The sequence below is a fragment of the Carica papaya genome, chromosome 2 (assembly GCF_054855325.1).
Source record: "Carica papaya isolate Zhongbai chromosome 2, ASM5485532v1, whole genome shotgun sequence".
NCBI classification, from domain to species: domain Eukaryota; kingdom Viridiplantae; phylum Streptophyta; class Magnoliopsida; order Brassicales; family Caricaceae; genus Carica; species Carica papaya.
The window spans coordinates 35,859,029-35,879,984 of NC_142310.1; the positions used below are offsets into that span (position 1 = coordinate 35,859,029).

The window sequence follows — 20,956 nt, forward strand, 5'->3', positions numbered from 1 at the left end:
CAAAAACCAGCAGGCATAAAATGTGGTGGAGTTAACTTTTAATTAAATTTATTTTTAATTTTGTAAATATATTATAAATTAATAATAATCGACATTTAATAAAATAAAAAATTTAATTTAATAGTATATTAATAAAATAAAATCACAGTGACTAAACTAAAACTTAGTACAATTAAAAAAAAAAAAAACCTCAAAAGAGTTAGTTTCCTTTAATTTATGTTTGACTGATAAATTCATATATTTTTAAATTTAGACTTTTATTAAGTAATGAACTTGAGCTATAAATAACAACTATAGTTGAAATTAAACACGATAAGGAAAATCAACAATGGATCGTCTTTCTTTTTTCCTTTTTTAGTGAATTCATTTTCTTTTTATGTTTTTCCTGAACAAGAAAATATGTAATTTAATCAAAAACCATGATTGCCAAGATGGTTTAGAGATTTTAATATGGCGGATATTGGGTGTCTTCCATTTATGAAGTTCTAATAATGGAGAAAAATTAAAGTTACAGGGAATACCACTCTTCTTCCGCTGACTGCCTTCTATATATTACCCTACAGATCCTCATTGTACTCTTCCAACGGTTAAAAATTTAAATGTAATGTAAAATTAAAATTTCAATTTTAATGTAATCGAACCCAATTGAATTGATAAAATTATTAAAGGAAAATCACTAGTAGTAACAACACAGTATCGACTATCACTAACAAGCAATAATACCAGACGAAGAAGAAGAAGAAGACATGAAGATTAACTATATAATTATAAAATAAAAAAAAGACCCTCATCATCATTTTCCTCGGCAAAGAAATCATGAATCATAGTAAAACTAGTAAAATATAATAATTAACCATGAAAGAATCTGAATCGGAATCACAGTAGCTCCCTTCTTGCCGCATACCCGTATTGAGTCCTCTTGACGTTATCCCTCCTCTTCTTGTACACCAATCCTCCTAACCCAACCAAACATGCTGCAACCACCACTCCAAGCACGATCCCCGCCTTCTTCCCCCCGCTCATCCCGCCGTCACCAGAGCTCTGTCCATCATCTACATTCGCCGATACGTTCTCGTGGTTTACATCACTCGCTTCGCTTGGACTCGGCGCAGGCGATGGCACAGGCACAGGCACCGGGGAATGCTCCGGCGCATCGGAGTTCGCTGGTGCTGACGCCGGTGCGGGACTCCTCATCGAGGGAGCTGGAGGCGACACTGGCTCCACCGGCGATTCTGCCGGCGCATGCAACGGAGATCCAGAATCCGGTGCCAGAACAGGCAGTGGAGGGGAATCAGCCGCCAAATCTGGCGAAGGAGCCGGTGACGGACTCACGGCGAACGTGAACTCCACAAAGAGAACCACCAGGAATATCAACAATAATCCGGATTTCGCCATCGGTGGACTTCTCCTTCTCTGCAAGGCAACGCGTGAAGTTTGAAGTAGATTCGAAATTGGAAAGAAGGAGAGTGGATCTGGAGAAGATATATATACACACACACACACACACACAAAAGACGGTTTTGATAAAGGGAGAGACCTGAATAGAAAAATATGAAAAAGGGAATAAAAGAGGCTGGATTCGAGGTAACGGAAAAGGGGAGGTCCAATCTGATTTTGACACGTAGGTGGCGTATAGAGTAATATACGGAAGCGAAACACTGGATCTTGAACACCAACACCAGAAAGCTACGGCGGAGGAAATATCAGGTGCGGGCCTGCCTATTATTGATGATGATGATTAAAATGATTTAAAAAGATTTTGTCCGGGGGATTTCAAACTTTTTGGATTTTGTGTTTGATTAAATAGATTGGAATGATGAAGGTGTTTTATATAGGGAGAGAGATTAAGGGAGTATTAATGAAGAAGCAAAGGCTAATTATGAGAATTAAATGTGTGATGTAATTAAAGTTTAATGCAAGATAAAGAAAGTAAATTAAAGTTGACATATTTATTTAACATGATCTCCCGTTTAAGACGGGAATGATTTTTAATAATTATATAATATAGGTGTATTGATCATGATAATATTTAAATAATTCGTAATAGATTATTTTCATTTTTAAGAAAATGAACGGAGTAAGATTTCTCTATTTGAGTAGAAGTGAAAGAAGAAGATTCAAAATTGCACGTAATTAGGGGATGCATTGTGTTGGAAGAGTAAAGATGGTGTGGGGCAAAATTGTAGGTGGGTAAAATACATTAGCTACTATAGTTTGCTTATAAAATATTAAAAAAATTTATTTTACAAATATTTTAATTTCACATCAAATCTTTGATAAAATTTTTATTTTTTATTTTTTTATGTATCATTTATCGATTATATAAAAGATACACATCAGAATAATCGAAATTAAAACCAAAAAAAAAAAGTATTAAATATTATTAGTTTTCACTTTTATAATATGATATTAAAGGGAAGCTGCTGCTAAGTTAATACGAAAGCATCAATGCTGGTCGAAAATGTCGGATGTGACCCCGAAGCTTTTTGAAGCTCTAGTAGATTCCTTTGCATTAATAATATATATGTGTGTGTGTGTGTATATAATAAGAAGGCCAAAACCCATGGTGTGTTTGACGTTGGAAAATTAGGCGAGGTTTGGGTTGGGTTGGGTTGGCTGCTGAGAATTAAAAAATTTAATATGCGAAGAAAGGAAATTCCAGTTGAAATTTCTGTGTCCATTTTTTTACAACTTGAAGAAAAGAAAGTGCATTGGGAAGCCACTATTTCGATTATTAAATTTTGGTATCATGAGTGTTCGATTTGTTACAAAATAGACTCATAAATTTTTAATAAACACTAGGACTGTGTTTGAAAATTCCAGTCAACATCTAACTAATGTCACGGCGCCATCACCACGACATAGCTGGGACCTCAAGGCCTCCGTTGTGATTCTTCTTTCTTGAGTTGGCCTCAGGCCTATCCTACGACGGACCGGACATCGACCACTGCCTCTAGCAACTCAACATCAACCACAGCGGCCTCCGATCAATGACCCTGTTACTTGGATCCTCTTCCAAAAATTATTCATGGGTTTTGCAAGTTTTGATTAATTGGTAGGATACAGAGGGGGTTGCCTCTGACGAAGAAGAAAGAACACGATCAAAGGTAGAACAATATAAAGAGATTAAAAAATCTGATGTAGAACAAGATGTAGTAGCTTCTCCAAGTCTCAGCAAGCCCAAACACGTTAAAAAAAACTTTATAAAATTGTCACATTTTAAAAATTCAAGAAAAATTTTTAATTAAAAAAAAACATATTTCAGTGAAACTTTTAATAGTTTAAGAAGAATTTTGGTATTTTCACTTTTTTTAAAAAGAAAAAGGGAGATAAAAGGAAAAAACACTAGTGATTTTTGCAAAAAAAAAAAAAAAAGAAAATTTAAACTACCAGACATGGAAGGATAAATAAATAGCTCTGGTACCGATGAACATAAGATGCAAAGAGCATTGGGATAACTTTTAGTGTACTACTAAAAGAAAAACTACCTTTATTTGGCATCCATAGATTGTTATCTGCTGCCCTTAGTTAAGGGATAATGAAACAAAACAACCCCACACAAAAACCATAAGAGTAGCGGACAAGGGTTGAATATAAGAAACAGAAGCCTCTTTATTAGCTTTTCCTCAGGAGAGTTGTCAACAAAATATAAAATGTTCAACCCTGTAAGCTGATACAACATGCTTTTAACCCTCCTGGTGGTTATGGAAGTTCACCGATCATAAAAGGGACTTCTCCCTATCTATGTAGTAGTACTTTGCATGTATGTGATCACTTTCCTCTCTAGCTATGTAGAACTTTGCATGTATGTGGATCACTATTCCTCTTCTACCTAACTCAAAAGCAATGATGACACATGAAAGCACATAACTTATATAAAATTCTATTAACTTTTTTTAACTCAGTGACATACAAAAGCCCAAAACTTGTAAAACGGATCTTGATCCATTTTGTCCTTTTAATCAAAATCCATTTGTGCTTTTACTCAAACTCACAATTCATCTTTCACATCTGAAGTAGTGCCCTCGACGCTTTCTTTGCTGGCCGAAGCATCTGCTTTTGGAATTGATTCTGGTTTTTGGAGCTTAAAAGGTATTGAAGCGTGTTTCTTAAGGAATTTGTAAAATGCTACCACGGTACGATCAGTATCTACAGTTATCTGCCAACACCAAGTAACCATGAGTTGTGTAGATTAGATCTATCACTCTAATATAATATATAGATCACAACATAAACAAGATAAAAAATTCAACTCACTGGATCAAAGCTCTTGTTTCCTGCTGGGAAGAAGAGAATTGTGGGAAATCCATCTGCCTGTGAAAAGAGAAGCACCTCTCGTTATAAAGTTTCTCATTCTATAGGACAACTAAACAATGCAGTTTTTTTCATGATAGATTAAGGTCCCAAGTGCTCATCTACTAGGCAATCAAAATACTATCGGAAATAAACAAATAAGAAATTGATCAGACCTATGATCATAAAATTTTCCTTGACCGGAAAAAAAAAAAAAAAAAAAAAAATTATTATAAAATTTTAACATGTAACATACTTTTGCCCTGGGGTGTTCATTCGTTGTTCCATCCATCTTCGCTATAACAATAGACTCAATACCTTGTAGATGTTTGGCAAGCTTATTGTATGTTGGCTCAAGAGCTTGGCAATGTCCACACCAGGGTGCGTAGATCTAGAATATATACAATGAAGTGGACAATTATGAACTACGCATATTTACATAGGTCCAAAAATTTTATATTTTGGCTTCAAATAATACCTCAAGAAGGACATCCTTGGACTCATCCAGGACAATTTCGTCGAAATTATTCCCCACTACTATTTTCACATCCCCATCATTCTGTGTCATTTACAACAAATCAAGTAAGTTCACAAATAGTCAAAGATGATGAATTACTCTGAAAGACAAGCAAAATAGCTTACAGTTTCAGGAATTGGATCTGACTTATAGAAAGGTTTAAGCTTTTCTTCCAAGAAATCCGCAGCAAATGCCTGAGTGAAAATTATAAAAGAAAAGTCCTTAGAGAAAGCAAGGGCTTCTAAAGTTACCATGTTTTTTTATTGGAGCAAAAAAAGGGAGACAAAAGGAAATTTCTGGATGTTAAACCATCCTTCACCAGAGAAATAATGTGTAAAATGTGAGCTATGAGGATGCAGATGCCCATGTCCATAAGAGAAAATAGAGAAAGAGTTTGGATCAACCTTAATTTTTTCAAATGCCACTTCCCCATCAAGGGTATACTTTTTAGCATCATCATTTCCTGTGTACGCAAGAACCTATATAGAAACAACTCAAATCACATAAAACCAAAAGCAATAAAAGCGATACTGATACCACACCAAAATAATAGCATGATAATAAAAACTAGGAGAGATTGATTACTTTTGGACCATCCCCGGTAACACCAAAATAATCAGCAACAGGTTTTCCATAGTCCTCGTTATCAAGCTCCACATATACAAAGACAAGCTGCAAGTAAACACAAAAAACCATAAACTGACGACCTGGAAAATTGCACATTCTCTTTCATCTTCAGGATCTCATAATAGTTGTTCATCCATCCATTACAACTGTTTCTTTGGAATCGAATGGATCAGTTTAAACTTTTATAACTTTAAGTTTTGAATTACCTTTCCCTTAAAAGATTTGGCTGCTTCTTGAAATTCAGGAAGAATCTTCTCTGAGTCGTTGGATGTGGCAAACAACAAGATCTGAGCAAAGAAATTTTTTTGAGTCAAGAACACCAATAGACAATTATCAAAGTATTGGACTCTAAGGCCTAAACATGAAAAGGCACACATGAAGTGGTTTTACCTGTTTCTTGATTGGGCTTTCAAAAATTGAAGGGGCACTTTCCCTGGTAAAAATGTTAACCAGAGGAAGCTTGTTGGCAAAAACAAAGTCAGCTATGGCTGATTTAACAAAATCACCATCTGCATATTATGAGGAAAGTAAACATAAGATTAACTCCAAGACAAGTTAACTTTGGGGTTTCCCAGTGAAACAACTGCTGTGAAGAAACTAACCAAAATAACTGATTTTCTGTTCCTCCTTCTTCAGCAAAATCAAAGCTGGGCGTTTCACTTCAGGATCGAAGTGGAAAAACTTTGCCACATCAGGATTCACAGTTTGATAGAAGTTGACATCATCTTCACCTCTTGAAGCAGCCGCAAGTTGGTCACTCTCAACACCCTTAGGTAATCAGGACATTCAGACCGGGTTACCAAACCACAAAACTAAAAATCTAATCAGTTAAAAACTTATATGATTTGAGTTATTCTTCCTTTTAACCCTCAGCAGTTACTGCTTAAACATGCATCAAGAACTGATTATTTTAGCACACGTTCCTCCATTATTCTGGTACCAAACAATTACACAAAGAAAAGATAATGAGATATACAAAAAACCGCACCACAAGGGAGTTCACATAGCCCAAAACAACTTTGCTTTCGGAAGTGAGTATGCGTTCGGCGTCATCCACAGTGGTTATATTGTAGATCCCAGGACCGATCTTCTTCTTAATCCAGGTCACTATTGCATCCCTGATTTGTAGATTACCCATCAGTCCCTTGCATATAGAAGACTCCAACAAATTTTTAAGGGAAATAACAAAAGCTAATCTTCACATATATCAACAAGTAAACTCCATCCACACTTTTTAAGTATTGGAACCGAAAACCATAAAGGTAGTTATGCATGTCACAAAATGCCAAAGCAAAGACGTGATTAGACGATTTAAAGCAACATTTGGAACTTTTAACGTCTTCTCTCAGTACATCTTCTCGACCACTAAAAAGAAACAACAGTTAAACATCCGAAATTGGATGTAAGCCAAAATCAAACATTTGAAGTCCTAAAACCCCATAATGAAACTAAAATCCAAACATCGAAATACCTAATCTAAACTAAATTCAATAGATCCTTGCATCAACACAACCCCACAACACTGAAGCGGTCCGGTTAATTCAAACATTTCAGAGACTCACGAGACGCTAACACCAGTTAGCTGATATCAGTTTGAACCAATCTATTTCCACTCGTGAACGAATAAAAATAAGCATAGTCAAAAGAAATCTACACTACTTACTTGGTCCTAGCGCCAGTGTAAGGCCTTTTCTCGCCATCGATGAAGAAGTAGACGGTAGGGAATCCCTGCACATCGTACTCTTGAGCCAGCTCGTTCTCTTCGGTGGCGTCAACCTTACCCAGCGCCACGCCCTCCGATTTGAGCTCCGTAGCCGCCGCCGCATACTCCGGAGCCAACGCCTGGCAGTGTCCGCACCACGGAGCGTAGAATTCCACCATGGCGAACCTGTTGTTCTCAATAAAATCACTGAAGTTCCTCTCCTTCAAAACGACGACGTCCTTTTCGTCCACCTGCGGCTGCTGGTACAGATCCGATTCTGACTCGTCGAAATCCGAGAAGTTATCCAGATCGTCCTCGTCAACTCCGTCTTCTTCCTCTGAATGATCCGCGTCAGGGTAGTGGTGTGCAGCCTTGTTTCGAGCAGAGTCATCGGACTCCTCGAGAAAACTGAGATCTTCATCGTCGTCATCAACGGCGTCGCTTTTCTCGGGCTTGCAGAGAGAAGGAGAGATGGCAGAGAAGAGGAGGAGAGTGGTGAACAAGAGAACGAGAGCGAGGCGACTCGCCATTGTTTCGCCAAGTTGGAAATGGAAGACTCAGAAGTGACAGAAATGGGGAAGCGAGATCTGAGAGCGAAGCGAGTTTAAAGCTTAAACAAAACCGAGATTCACATGGCACTGCAAGTGCAGACGATGGACGAGAACACTACGACGTCGTTTCCTGCTTGAATCGTTTTTTGTGGGTTAGACTCTTAACGCATATTTATTAATTGATTTTGACAAGTATTTATTATATTTTATTTCAATGGATGATTCTTGTTATTATTATTATTTATTTATTTATTTTATAAAATTTTTCCCAAGTAGGAGAACAAAAAAAAAGAGAAAAGTTGTAAAAAATTTTAGGAGAAAATTATCTCTTTTATATTTCATTGCTAATTTATAATTTTATTAATAAATCATACTATTAATTATTTTTAATGAATTATATTTATGGAATTATAATACCCATTTTTTATTTTTTTAATATTTAATTATTCAAATAACCAAAAAAAAAATCTTATTTCCCTCTCTCAGAAAAACCATTGCTTCTCATTTTTATTTTTATTTTTATTTTTATTTTCTTTGTATTATTTAAGAATATATAAAATAATAATTATAACTCTAAAGATATGGAACTCCCACAATATTTTCGTTGGAAAATAAATTCCTTCCATGTTTTAAATAATTACAAAACCAATTAATTGGGTAAAAGTATAATTATTACAAATTCAAATTCAACTCAAGAAATTAAAACAGACATCAAATTGAGAATTGAAATGACCAAATTCTCCCTCCAACTCTTCAACGACACCTTTCTGCAATGGCCTGTTTGGAGAAATACCCAAAACACTTTAATGCCAACTCCAGAATCTCTTCTCCAACTTTCATAAGCTCCAAAAAAAAAAGTGATTATAAAGAGAATTCAGAGATTTATTTTTAAACCTACTTACAGAGAGAATCAATAAATGTATTTTTATATTGCTGAGAATAATTGAATTTTAATTGAATATTACAACCATATATATATATATATATAGAGGTTTTTCAGGAGATAAAAGAAAATAGGTAATTAATTACAATTAATCGTTGTCAAGGATATAATTGTTATATTCAATATTTAATTATTCGTATAATATATTGAATACATTTTAATTTGATAGTTTATTTTAATATATAAAAATAATATTTTTATTATCATATTTATTATGGTGTTGTTTAATTTATATGATACAATTATTTACTAAATTTACAGGCTTTATATCAATGTGGAGATCTTAATAACGATAGTAAAAATTTTTATGATTTAATCTAAAATGATCTTGGTCGTTTGATCATCAAAATATGATATTAATGATCTTATAAGACTAATATATATTTTATGGTATCTATAAGATAAATATTAGTTAATCTCATTAACTAAATCACATACATAGATGACCGAGACTGGAGAAGGAATCCCAATTGTGAAGATGAGCCAGCGGAGCCGCCGCACTCAAAAACTCCATCATCGGTAGGTTTTTATTTTTTTATTTTTTTCAGTCAACCGAGACTTCCTAATGTGTTTTTTTGTAGAGATACATATAAAATCGACCGAAACCGACCAAAACTGGCCAAAAATGGTCTGGCCGAGGCAAATTACCGCCGTGGGCAGTGGTGTCGTCGCTGGAGCACGGAGGTGCTGCCGTGCCGAAATCCCGAAATTGACCGAAAATGAATTTTTAATAATGATTTTGAGTTTTTGGGCTATTTTTAGGTACGTGAACTATGTTTAATCTCCGCAAAAAATTTCGAGAAAGCTCACAAAGAAAAATTCCATTTGGCAGGAGAAAACCAAAATTTCAAATCCCAAAAGATTCCCGTAAAAAGAATATGAAAAAGCTGATACTACTACTACCTGCAGTCATGTAAAGTTAATATTACCCATCAACTAACGTAATTTCTAATGGAAAAAAAAAATTGAATTCCTTGGTTTTGTTCAGAAAGATTTTGACTGGGTTGGATTCAAAAATTTCTGACTTCCCATTTTTCTCAATAAAATTTCTTAGAACCCCAGAAATTGACCAAATGACAAAAGGAAAATGGAACAAGAAAATGATAATAAGAAATGACATAACAGGTCTTTTTTTTATTGCAAAGTAGAAACCGATTCAAAAGAAGAGTCACTTCTGAGTTTTGACAGAATGTAGAACCAAAACATTAACTACAAGAACAAAAGGCAAAAGTAGTAGGGGAGAGATAGAGATAAATAAGAAAAAACCAGTAATAAAGCTGATCATGCCTTGCAAGCTAGTAATTGAAGCTGAGGATAAAATAGCTTTTAAGCTCTGGAACTGCGTAACATTTAATCAATTATCTATATTAATATTGAATATAAGCAATTATATAATAGCTTAAGCTTTTGCAAAAACTAATTATTAATGCTTATTATAGTTTCAACCCATGCAATAAATTTTTGAGGTCTTATTCAACAGATTCTTGAAAGCAAGCATTAAATAACAAATAGTCCAAAAAGCAAGAAGAAAAATCAAGTATATCTAAATTTTCTCATGTAATCTCAGAAGTCGAACCCTATGTTTTTTTAATGAGGCAAAACAATTGTTTGTCTTGCTGCTTCTGGTATCATCACATGCAAATCATAATGCTCTTGTTTTCTTTCTGCAACACCTTGTAAAAACTACATCTTGCAATTATCATTTTTGTTTCTTACTTTTACTCGTTGTATTCTGATATTACAATATGGATTTAGTTATAATGTTGTATTATAATTTATGTGTATATATTATTTAATTAATAAAATATATAATTTTTTGTTAAAAAAATATGTATAATAAAATTTTTTATAGAACTATGATATTTCGAGATATATTTTTCAAAAATAGATGAAATAATTTATTAAGTAGTTCAGTAAAATTATGAAATAATTAAGTTAGCAATTTACTTTCTAATAGTTTTGTTATAATTGAATAATATTTTTCTAATTTTATAACAATTTGATTTTTATACATCAGTAGTTGAGTTATGTAACAACCCGAAACTTGAAATGAAACAAAATCATAAATAAGTAAAATAATAAAGTTAGAGTTTACATTTCTTACACAATAATTTAAAATACCAATAATGTTATGGGAATGACATTTTTAAAATGACAAACGAAAAATTAAAGAAATAAATGAAAAGTAAACAGTTGGGCATTCTATTCGCAACTATCTTGTAAATCTGGATCTGGATCCTGGTCCTCTTAATCTGAAATAGTTAATGAAATAGTGAGCTACAATAGTCCAGTAAGAATGTCAAACTATTCACCGATACAGAAATAAAGGTTGGTAAAAATCATAAAAATAATTAATAGATCTCTTAATTTAAGTAAATTCATTTATCATAAATAAAATCATTTATTGCATACTTACCGCAGTGAGATTTTCAAAACCGACCTATAGGGACAATAACTCAACAATATCATAAGTTCATATTCAAATAAATAAAAATAACAACTTTTCATTTTTTATCTACCTACTGGTATCCATGGGGATCCATAAGGATATCTCTACTACGCGTGGACCATTATTCAACATTATTAACTAATTGGCCGTCTCCATACTCCATCCGATATGAGCCCCAAAGATACCATCCTCTCAATACCCCGTCCGGTATGAGGGTGAAACGGGTCGTCCCTATACCCCGTCCGGTATGAGCACAAAAATACCAATTCTCGATACCTCGTCTGGTATGAGGCGACGTTCACAGTAGAGTTTCCTATTTACTTGGTCCGTCCACCATTTTTTAGAATATCCAATAAGGGTACCATTCATTCATTCACGTAATCAAGTAATTCTCGTTTATATTTAATTTTCAGTTTCATAATTTAACTTTAAATCACGCAAGACAAGTAATACATGCATTAAGAAAACACAACCGAATCATCTTACCAATTCTAGTGTATTATCATGTTTTTAAAACTGTAAAATCAAACAATTCGTTAAAACAAAATAAACAGTAATAAATAACCAGTTCTGCCTCCATTAGTAACATGTAATTAATTATCGAAGTTTTCTAAATCATACAAAATACCGTATTATTTATAATTACACTTTAATTCCATAACAGAGAATAAGGTGATGGATTCTTACCCAAATCGGTGTTCAAAATACTAAACCTTTAGCTGCGCCTACTAACAGTCCCTGAATTCCTTGAATTTTTTTTCGGGGATTAAAATACGCTTCAAGTATTTAGAAATATCTCAAAAAACTCAAAATCAGTGTTAAAAACTTTTTATGGAAAATTTTAGAATTATGGTACAACGACACCATTGCCTACGGCGGCGGTTTGCCTCGAACTGATCGTTTTCGGCTAGTTTTAGTCGATTTCAGCTGGTTTTATACTCATCCCTGCGAAAAAATACGTTAAGGGGCATCGGTTGGCCCAAAAAAATCAAAAAACAAACACCCACCAGTTGCGAAATTTTTCGATGCGGCGGTTCTGCCGACTCACATTCGCGGTTGAGCGTTTTTCTTCGGTCAACCTGTAGAAAATAGAATGGTGATTACAATGGTGAAAAAATTGCATGAAATGGGAATCGGGCCATAAAATTGCGCATCAAATTGGGCCTCAAATATTGCCGTAAGTTGGGCTTGGAATTGGGCTCAAATTGTGCCTCAAATTGGACCTCAGTTTGGTTAATAAATTGGGCCATTTATTGGACCTTAATTTTTGCTGTAAATTGAGCGCCATATTGGCTCAAATTGGTCCTAGATTAGGTCATAAACTGGTCTTAAATTGGACTCTAATTGGACCGTAAATCGGACCTCAAATCAACCCCTTCTCTTCCTTAGTGGCACAAAACACTTTAATGCCAACTCCAGAATCTCTTCTCCAACTTTCATAAGCTCCAAAAAAAAAAAAAAGTGATTATAAAGAGAATTCAGAGATTTATTTTTAAACCTACTTACAGAGAGAATCAATAAATGTATTTTTATATTGCTGAGAATAATTGAATTTTAATTGAATATTACAACCATATATATATAAAATAGGTAATTAAAGATATAATTGTTATATTCAATATTTAATTATTCGTATAATATATTGAATACATTTTAATTTGATAGTTTATTTTAATATATAAAAATAATATTTTTATTATCATATTTATTATGGTGTTGTTTAATTTATATGATACAATTATTTACTAAATTTACAGGCTTTATATCAATGTGGAGATCTTAATAACGATAGTAAAAATTTTTATGATTTAATCTAAAATGATCTTTGTCGTTTGATCATCAAAATATGATATTAATGATCTTATAAGACTAATATATATTTTATGGTATCTATAAGATAAATATTAGTTAATCTCATTAACTAAATCACATACATAGATTATGCATATAAAGATATGATAATTGAACTAACTCAATTAAGAATTCATAATTATTAATATTTTCTTAAGCTATCAATTGTAAAATGATGAGATATAATAATTTTCTTTGACATGAGATTGTCATAGTAATTAATAAGTCATTTGTCATACTTTGATTCGAAACACCTGTAATCATAGAATTATAGTTGAAAGGATATTGAGTGTAATTAAATACTTGTAGAATTAATGATTGATCAATACATAATTTAAAAACTTTGCTAATAAGTTTAAACTATATGTTTTCATTTATTATAACGATTAAATTAAGACATTGATTAGGGTGATTAAATGAAAGAAGAAAAGTGTAATACTCGGGTCCGGAATTTGGCGCAGGATCAATTTTAACATTCTAAAATGTATAAAAATTTATTTTTGAAATTAATTTATTTTAATTTGGCGTGGAATTATGGAAAAAAATAAATTAAGGATGAGATTAAAAACAATTTTGGTAAAAATTGGTAGAAATTTAGGTTATAGAGGTATTTTTTAAAGAAAAATTAGAACAGGAGGGTCAGAGTGCAAATAAGGAAAATTTGGCCATGTAAGACCGCCCAATCAGCAGTCTCGACGAATTGGAGTGCGCTGTGTGACAAAACACGCTGACTCGGTACCACGCAGGAGGCCACGGTGATGATCCACGTGCCTTGCGATCGAACGACCCATGAGCGATCCTGCGTGCATGGATGGTCCGAATCTGTTTTCTCCTTAGGCGCGATCAGACGGTCAAGATCAAACGCGATGCCTTAGACGCAACCGGACGGACGAGATCAATCGTGATGGCCGGCCCAGATTAAAGTGATATGGGTATAAATATTTCGCATCACACTGAACCTGAATCCTAGCTGCCAGCCTCCCACCAGAGAAGAAGAACCAGACGCCGGAGAAGGGAGCCGACCGCCGACCGTTGCCGCACCGGAGCCACCTCCGACCGTCAAAAAAGATAAAAGTTCTCCTACCCGCTTGGAATTCGATTTCGAGAACCCTTGTGGCCATATAAGAGAAAAACGAATAACGGGTGAGTCGAAAACTGCGGGTAAAGTTCGGTGGAGCCGCCATAAGCAAAACTCTTAACCTCCTCCGATGAGCCTCTTCCTGTTTTTTATTTCATGCGATTTTTCTACTGTTGTATTTATCGCTCTATTTTTTTGCAGGTTGACTGGAGAAGGAATCTCAATCGCGAAGATGAGCCAGCGGAGCCGCCGCACTCAAAAACTCCATCATCGGTAGGTTTTTATTTTTTTTATTTTTTTCAGTCAACCGAGACTCTCTAATGTGTTTTTTTGTAGAGATACATATAAAATCGACCGAAGCCGACCAAAACTGGCCAAAAATGGTCAGGCCGAGGCAAATTGCCGTCGTGGGCAGTGGTGCCGTCGTTGGAGCACGGAGGTGCTGCCATGCCGAAATCCCGAAATTGACCGAAAATGAATTTTTAATAATGATTTTGAGCTTTTGGGCTATTTTTAGGTATGTGAACTGTGTTTAATCTCCGCAAAAAATTTCGAGAAAGCTCACCAAAAAAAATTCCATTTGGCAGGAGAAAACCAAAATTTTAAATCCCAAAAGATTCCCGTAAAAAGAATATGAAAAAGCTGATACTACTACTACCTGCAGTCATGTAAAGTTAATATTACCCACAACCAACATAATTTCTAATGGAAAAAAAAAATTATTTTGACTGGGTTGGATTCAAAAATTTATGACTTCCAATTTTTCTCAATAAAATTTCTTAGAACCCCAGAAATTGACCAAAGGACAAAAGGAAAATTGAACAAGAAAATGATGAATAAGAAATGACATAACAGGTATTCTTTTTATTGCAAAGTAGAAACCGGTTCAAAAGAAGAGTCACTTCTGAGTTTTGACAGAATGTAGAACCAAAACATTAACTACAAGAACAAAAGGCAAAAGTAGTAGGGGAGAGATAGAGATAAATAAGAAAAAACCATTAATAAAGCTGATCATGCCTTGCAAGCTAGTAATTGAAGCTGAGGATAAAATAGCTTTTAAACTCTGGAACTGCGTAACATTTAACCAATTATCTATATTAATATTGAATATAAGCAATTATATAATAGCTTAAGCTTTTGCAAAAACTAATTATTAATGCTTATTATAGTTTCAACCCATGCAATAAATTTTTGAGGTCTTATTCAACAGATCCTTGAGAGCAAACATTAAATAACAAAGAGTCCAAAAAGCAAGAAGAAAAATCAAGCATATCTACATGCAAATCATAATGCTCTTGTTTTCTTTCTGCAACACCTTGTAAAAAATAAAACACCTAAATCTACAGACCCTAAAATTAACCAGCCAGAACCTTATAAGAGAAAAAAGGGTAAGAATTAAGGGGGGTGTCCTATGGAAGGGAGGGGTAATATGGAGAGAAAGGTACTAGTCCTTTTTATGTGATAATGGTCCTCATCTATAACCTGTTATTGTAGAGATTTTTGGCCTTGGGCCATAGAAGAAGATGAGGGGGACCATGCCAGCATGGTTTCCTGCGTGAATCAGCATACTTTACCACGCGGCACGATTTAGTTTGTCGAGACTGCTGACTGGACGATCCTACGTTATACATTTTTCTTAAATTGTATTTTGATTTCCTATTTTTTATTTTTCTTTCAAAAATACTTACCGAACCTAAATTTTCACCATTTTTTTTTCAAAATTGTTTTCAATTTCATCATCCATATATTTTTTCTAATTTTTTACATTAAATAAAATTTTATAAATTTAAAAATTATATTTAAATATATTTATTATTATTATTATTATTTAAAAAATTAATTCCGGACCAAATTTCGGACATGGATATTACAAGTTAATTATTTCGATGTTTAGTTTATATATTCTATTTACATTAAATTCCCAAATTTTAGTTATTTTATATGTACAAGTTAATTATAATTTTATATATAACTAAATCAATTTTACTCGTATCTTTTTATGATAATAGATTTTATATTATTGTGTGTTAATAATTGGGCCTCGAATTAAGCTCAAATCGGGCCTTAAATTGGGCTTCAGTTGGGCCATAAAATTGGACCTCAATTGGGAGTAAATGGGCATCAAATTGGGCTTAAGCGGGACTCAAATCAAAATAAATTTGGGCCTTAAATTGGATGCAAATTGGGCTCAAATTGGGCCTTGAATTGGGCATCAGATTGGGCCATCAATTGGGGGTTAAATTTGGTCTCAAATTGAGCCTTAAATTGTGCTCAAATTGGGCATTAAATTGGACCATAAATTGGCAGTAAATTGGGCCTTAATTAGGCTAAAACCTGGCGTTAAATGGGGCTCAAATTGGACATCAAATTGGGCCTTAATTTGGGCCTCAATTGGGCTTACATGGGCCCATTAATTGGGTCAAACTGTTCCGTAAATTGGACGTTAAATTGGGCCTTAAGTTGAGCCGTAAATTGGGCTCAGATGGAAACTTATATTGGGCCTCAAATTGGGCTGTAATTGGGCCTCAATTGAGTCTCAATTCGGCCTTCAATTGAACGTAAATTAGGTCTCAAATCAGGTTCAAACTGGGCCTTAAATTGGTCATCAAATCGGGCCATAAAATTACGCATCAAATTGGGCCTCAAATATTGCCGTAAGTTGGGCTTGGAATTGGGCTCAAATTGTGCCTCAAATTGGACCTCAGTTTGGTTAATAAATTGGGCCATTTATTGGACCTTAATTTTTGCTGTAAATTGAGCGCCATATTGGCTCAAATTGGTCCTAGATTAGGTCATAAATTGGTCTTACATTGGACTCTAATTGGACCGTAAATCGGACCTCAAATCAACCCCTTCTCTTCCTTAGTGGCACAAACTCCCTTTTATATCCCCCCTAGTCCTTAATATATGGATCCATAGCAGAGGAGCACATAAATCCAAGGAGAGAGTCAATTAAAAATTATTTTTTCATTCATAAGGGGCGTATCGATCTACAGACGATTCTTTTAATGCCTTAAGCATTCGACGAGTTAGCAGGGCTATCAGCTATCATCTTACTTTATATCTATCTTTTATCTGTTAGTGGTGAAAGCATAATCTAATGCCTGTAGTAGGAAAGAGCAAATTGTAATTCCTAATGTTAGCATGCCCCTTGTGAAACTTTTTCAATAAGATGAGCGAGGAAGGGAATTCTCCAATCTCAAGCCAAGCCATTCATGCCCATACGAGATGAGAGATGTATAGAAAGTATGCAGTGAGGGAGGTAGTCAGTCTTTACTTAAGCTTGACTTAGTAGCCCCAACAATGCTTAAAGACTCTCGTTACTTTCTTGATTGGACCAACCTAACTAACAATTTCCATTTTTCTAAATTGGAAGAGTAAGAATCAGTCTCTCTTTCTTTTTTTTTTTGGGGGGGGGAGGGGGGCAGAGCGAGAAAATTAAGTGGATTGCGGTGATGTCAGAATTTGTACTTATTTGTATATATTTAGTGATTGGGCCTCAAAATTTGGCCTTAAATTGAGCCGTTAAGTGGGCCTCATGTTGGGCCTTCAAGTGAGCTGTGAGTTGGCCTCAAACTGGGTCGTTAAGTGGGCTTTTAATTGGGCCTCAAATTTTGTCAAAAGTGTACTTTAAACAGGGGTGATTTGGGTTTGAGTTGGGCATCAAATTGGACTCAAATCAGGTAAAATGGGCCTTAATGTGGGCCTCATACTGTAAATTGGGCATCGAATAGGGGTCAAATTGGGCCTCAAATGGGGCTTAAATTGGACATCGAATTGGGCATTAGATTGGATCTGAGATTGGGCTCAGTTCGGCCGGAAAGTGGGCCTAAAGTTGAGTCTTATTTGGACCAACAAGCTTAAGAAAAATAGGCGCTTAGCAATCCAAAAGAAAAACCCATCATTCCCCTCCATTTCTAAAATTTGGTAAAAGCGGCGAAAACAAATACAATGATTAGCATTCTCGCTCAGGTGATCATCAATTCAATCTTACGTTAATCTCTCGATTCTTCTTTTTCTTTCTTTTTTGAATTTTCATTATATTGATGCTCTGTTCACCTTTTAATTTCGTTTAGTTTCTTCAAAATTATTTGTGAAGTGCTTAGTTTTGTGAATTTGCAGGAGCGTCTTCTTGGCGCTGCATTGGGAAGCGCGTTCGCCGGGATCGTCGTTTTTGAACAACGCAAACGCATATACGAGTCCATTTCGGATAGTCAGCCTCAGGTCGCCGCCAAATCTCAGGTTTGATTCTGAATGTTAAGAGGTGGAAGTTGAATTTTGTGCTTCTTTAATATTAAACCCTAGAGATTGATATTTTCCTGTTTGTTTTGCGTTAGTTCGTAATTATTGGATTGATATTCTGCTTTATGATGTTAGAGTGAAAACTTTCTATAAGTGACCATTGTTTGTACCTTCATTAGCTTTGTATTTGTAAGATATGGATCTTAAAGTGTGTTTTATTTTATTCTAAGTGAACTAGACGGTGTTTGGCTCTGCTTATATTTTGAATTTGGCTTCACTAGATCTAGTGACAAGTCACCAACTCAAGTGACAAGGTTTATAATTCCAATAAAGTCATAGTGAATTTTCTACCAAGTCAGAGTTGCTTGATTTCTCCACCAAAGCAAGAGCTACTTGCTTTTCAACCAAGTTTCAGCTACTTGATATCACTTCTTTTTTTGAATTTTGTATATTTATTTATCTTAATTTCACGTGCTTAATATTTACAGTGAATTTTTCTGGTTTTACCTATTATGCATAGACGACGATGTTTTATATCAGTTCTCTCCTCTTTTCCGTATAAAAGAAAAAAGAAAATCAAGAGTCTCCTAGTCATGAAGAGCATTTGTTAGGTGTTTGAGAAAGAGAGAGGCCTTCAATGTGAAATCATTTTCTCATCACCTCTCTGGCAGGGTTTGTTCCCTTGGAAGCAACCTTGAAAAGAAAATTGCCTTCCTGAATCTTGCAATTCTCACCTGGTAGGCACCACAATAGGGGAAATTTGACATTTGGCAATATAAGAAAGAGAAGGGAGACGTGGGTCAACGGATGTTTATTGTTTCTGAGGGAAGTTAAGACACCTCATTAGCTGCTCTTCTGGTGCCTTTCGATATCCAGTTATAGAATACAGACTTGAAATTCCTCAATCTGATGTGCACAGAGGGGAGTTTAAATTTCTTTTTAGGTTTGGGCTTGACAAGGTATCCAAGCTGTTATAGTCCATAAGAAGTTTCTTGATCCCATCCTGTTGTCCAAAGGAAGAACTTACCTGGGATTGTGTTCTCCCTTCGCTAAGATTGTCAATTGCTGGTTCTGGGACCTTTATTTTTTGTTTTAGGGTTAACCTCTTTGGAGGAAGATTTACGGGTCTTTGTTCATATTTGATTAATTTGTAACTCATTCTTTTGTAAATGGGTCTCTCTGGTGCTTTGATGATATTTTATAAGTAGGAAATTTCACATCCCTCCTATGATCTTATTATCTGCAGTAAGTTGCAAATAGTGTTGCCAAGACTGTAAGAAAGCCTGCATTGCCAATATCCTAAGACTACAGACCCATTCATGCATGAGAGTCAAGGGAAAGATCATCACCAAAAAATTTTACGTTTAAAGAAAGCAAGAATGAATATTTTCTATACTTTTTAAATACACATAAATTTTAGTAAAAAATCATCTAATATATATATATATATAACATATTTGATTTCCTAAAAGACAAATTTCTTTCCTGAAATACAATGTGATTATAATATATTTCCACAAACTCTTTAGAAGCAGTATTCTTACTAAACGCAAATATTAGGACAGCATCTTCATCACTACTTTACAGACTACAGGTTATCAAACACTATGTTTTCTCTTAATATCAGCATGTTTTTAACAAGTAATAGTATTTTTTTTTTTTGGTTGAAGTGTTTTCCTCGTCACAACCAAATGAAACTAAAAATTGGAAGTTAATAAATTTGAAAAGATATCTTGTGAGTTTGGCTGAAAAAATAATGAATCAATGCTAATATTTTGCTTTACATGTAATTTTGGTGTGTGTTATTCTTTTTATTTTCTTTTTTTGCATTACATGGCATTAAGTTGTTGAAATTCTAACTCTGGACTTCTTTCAGAGAAGAGAGCCAATATTGGGAGAGAGTTTTCGCTCAGAGATTGCGTGCTTGTGGAACAGAACTGTGGACCAGACACTGGGACCTGTAATTGCATCTCTTAGTTCACGTAGATGGTAGAAATGGAGTAACTTCTTTATAAATATTTTCACATAACTATTCTTGTGACATTCGTACTTGTTGGACACATTTGTATTGTCTACCTTGTATTTCTGAATTACTGGGAAAACATGCTCCCGCCTGGGAAACAGGTAAGAAACCTTGATAAATGTTGACTGCTGTTTTCTTTTCCCCACAAGTTATTGCTGTTGAGATATTTAAATTTACTTATTGGGCAATTGTAGTACATGATTGAAGCAATATTATCATTACATGATGAGTCTGATTTTATCACGTGCTTGTTTGATATGATACATTGTTAATTCGTATTGAAGTATATTTACGCATGTGGATATTGCTAGCTGCAAACTGTATTTAACTTGTATGTGGTTCATTTATCAGTTAATTGTTAGTTAGCTCATAGCTGTTCTATTCATATTAGCCCTAATATGCATAATTAAAATGTTAGCTCATTGCCTGCCTCTTTCTTGTCGGCATATCGCATTAATTTAATTACTTCTTTACCACAGACCATAAATTATAGTGTTTAATTTGACTTAAATATATACCATTATCATCCACTTCTTAGATTTACTTGTTGACATATCGAAGTGTTCCATAATTTATATACTAGATGCTTAGTTAGAGTAGCTCCGATCATATGTCTAATTTTGTAATGGTGGCTTTGTATTTTTTATGTTTGGTTTATTTTGAATTGATTGTGGAGTTGT

The 20,956-nt window shown here is 34.3% G+C and overlaps 3 protein-coding genes across 3 annotated transcripts; 1 reads left to right on the plus strand and 2 right to left on the minus strand.

The window, feature by feature from the left end:
* Positions 1–624: 624 nt before the first annotated feature.
* LOC110806455 (uncharacterized) lies at positions 625–1,811 on the minus strand. Its single transcript, XM_022031329.2, has one exon. The coding sequence runs from the start codon at positions 1,393–1,395 to the stop codon at positions 877–879; it is 519 nt and encodes a 172-aa protein (XP_021887021.2). The 5' UTR covers positions 1,396–1,811; the 3' UTR covers positions 625–876.
* A 1,781-nt stretch (positions 1,812–3,592) lies between these two features.
* On the minus strand, positions 3,593–7,835 carry PDIL1-4 (PDI-like 1-4). Its single transcript, XM_022031338.2, has 12 exons — positions 7,101–7,835; positions 6,426–6,555; positions 6,040–6,205; positions 5,828–5,946; positions 5,644–5,724; positions 5,396–5,482; positions 5,215–5,289; positions 4,936–5,004; positions 4,772–4,852; positions 4,550–4,684; positions 4,258–4,314; positions 3,593–4,159 (listed from the first exon to the last, which is right to left on the minus strand). The coding sequence occupies exons 1-12, from the start codon at positions 7,667–7,669 to the stop codon at positions 3,992–3,994; spliced, it is 1,737 nt and encodes a 578-aa protein (XP_021887030.2). The 5' UTR covers positions 7,670–7,835; the 3' UTR covers positions 3,593–3,991.
* A 10,028-nt stretch (positions 7,836–17,863) lies between these two features.
* LOC110806460 (zinc finger, C3HC4 type family protein) lies at positions 17,864–20,452 on the plus strand. Its single transcript, XM_022031335.2, has 3 exons — positions 17,864–17,983; positions 18,134–18,253; positions 20,130–20,452. The coding sequence occupies exons 1-3, from the start codon at positions 17,963–17,965 to the stop codon at positions 20,244–20,246; spliced, it is 258 nt and encodes an 85-aa protein (XP_021887027.2). The 5' UTR covers positions 17,864–17,962; the 3' UTR covers positions 20,247–20,452.
* Positions 20,453–20,956: the final 504 nt, after the last annotated feature.

What these genes read in the sequence shown, in the direction of transcription:
- LOC110806460 (XM_022031335.2), top strand. Translation starts at nt 17,963, where the DNA reads ATGATTAGCATTCTCGCTCAG. An exon ending in TGATTAGCATTCTCGCTCAG is followed by an intron (nt 17,984 to 18,133) that starts GTGATCATCAAT and finishes GTGAATTTGCAG; the next exon opens with GAGCGTCTTCTTGGCGCTGC. An exon ending in AGGTCGCCGCCAAATCTCAG is followed by an intron (nt 18,254 to 20,129) that starts GTTTGATTCTGA and finishes GACTTCTTTCAG; the next exon opens with AGAAGAGAGCCAATATTGGG.
- LOC110806455 (XM_022031329.2), bottom strand. Translation starts at nt 1,395, where the DNA reads ATGGCGAAATCCGGATTATTGTTGATATTCCTGGTGGTTCTCTTTGTG.
- PDIL1-4 (XM_022031338.2), bottom strand. Translation starts at nt 7,669, where the DNA reads ATGGCGAGTCGCCTCGCTCTCGTTCTCTTGTTCACCACTCTCCTCCTC. An exon ending in CAGATCCAATTCCTGAAACT is followed by an intron (nt 4,853 to 4,935) that starts GTAAGCTATTTT and finishes TAAATGACACAG; the next exon opens with AATGATGGGGATGTGAAAAT. An exon ending in GAAACAAGAGCTTTGATCCA is followed by an intron (nt 4,160 to 4,257) that starts GTGAGTTGAATT and finishes TGGTGTTGGCAG; the next exon opens with ATAACTGTAGATACTGATCG.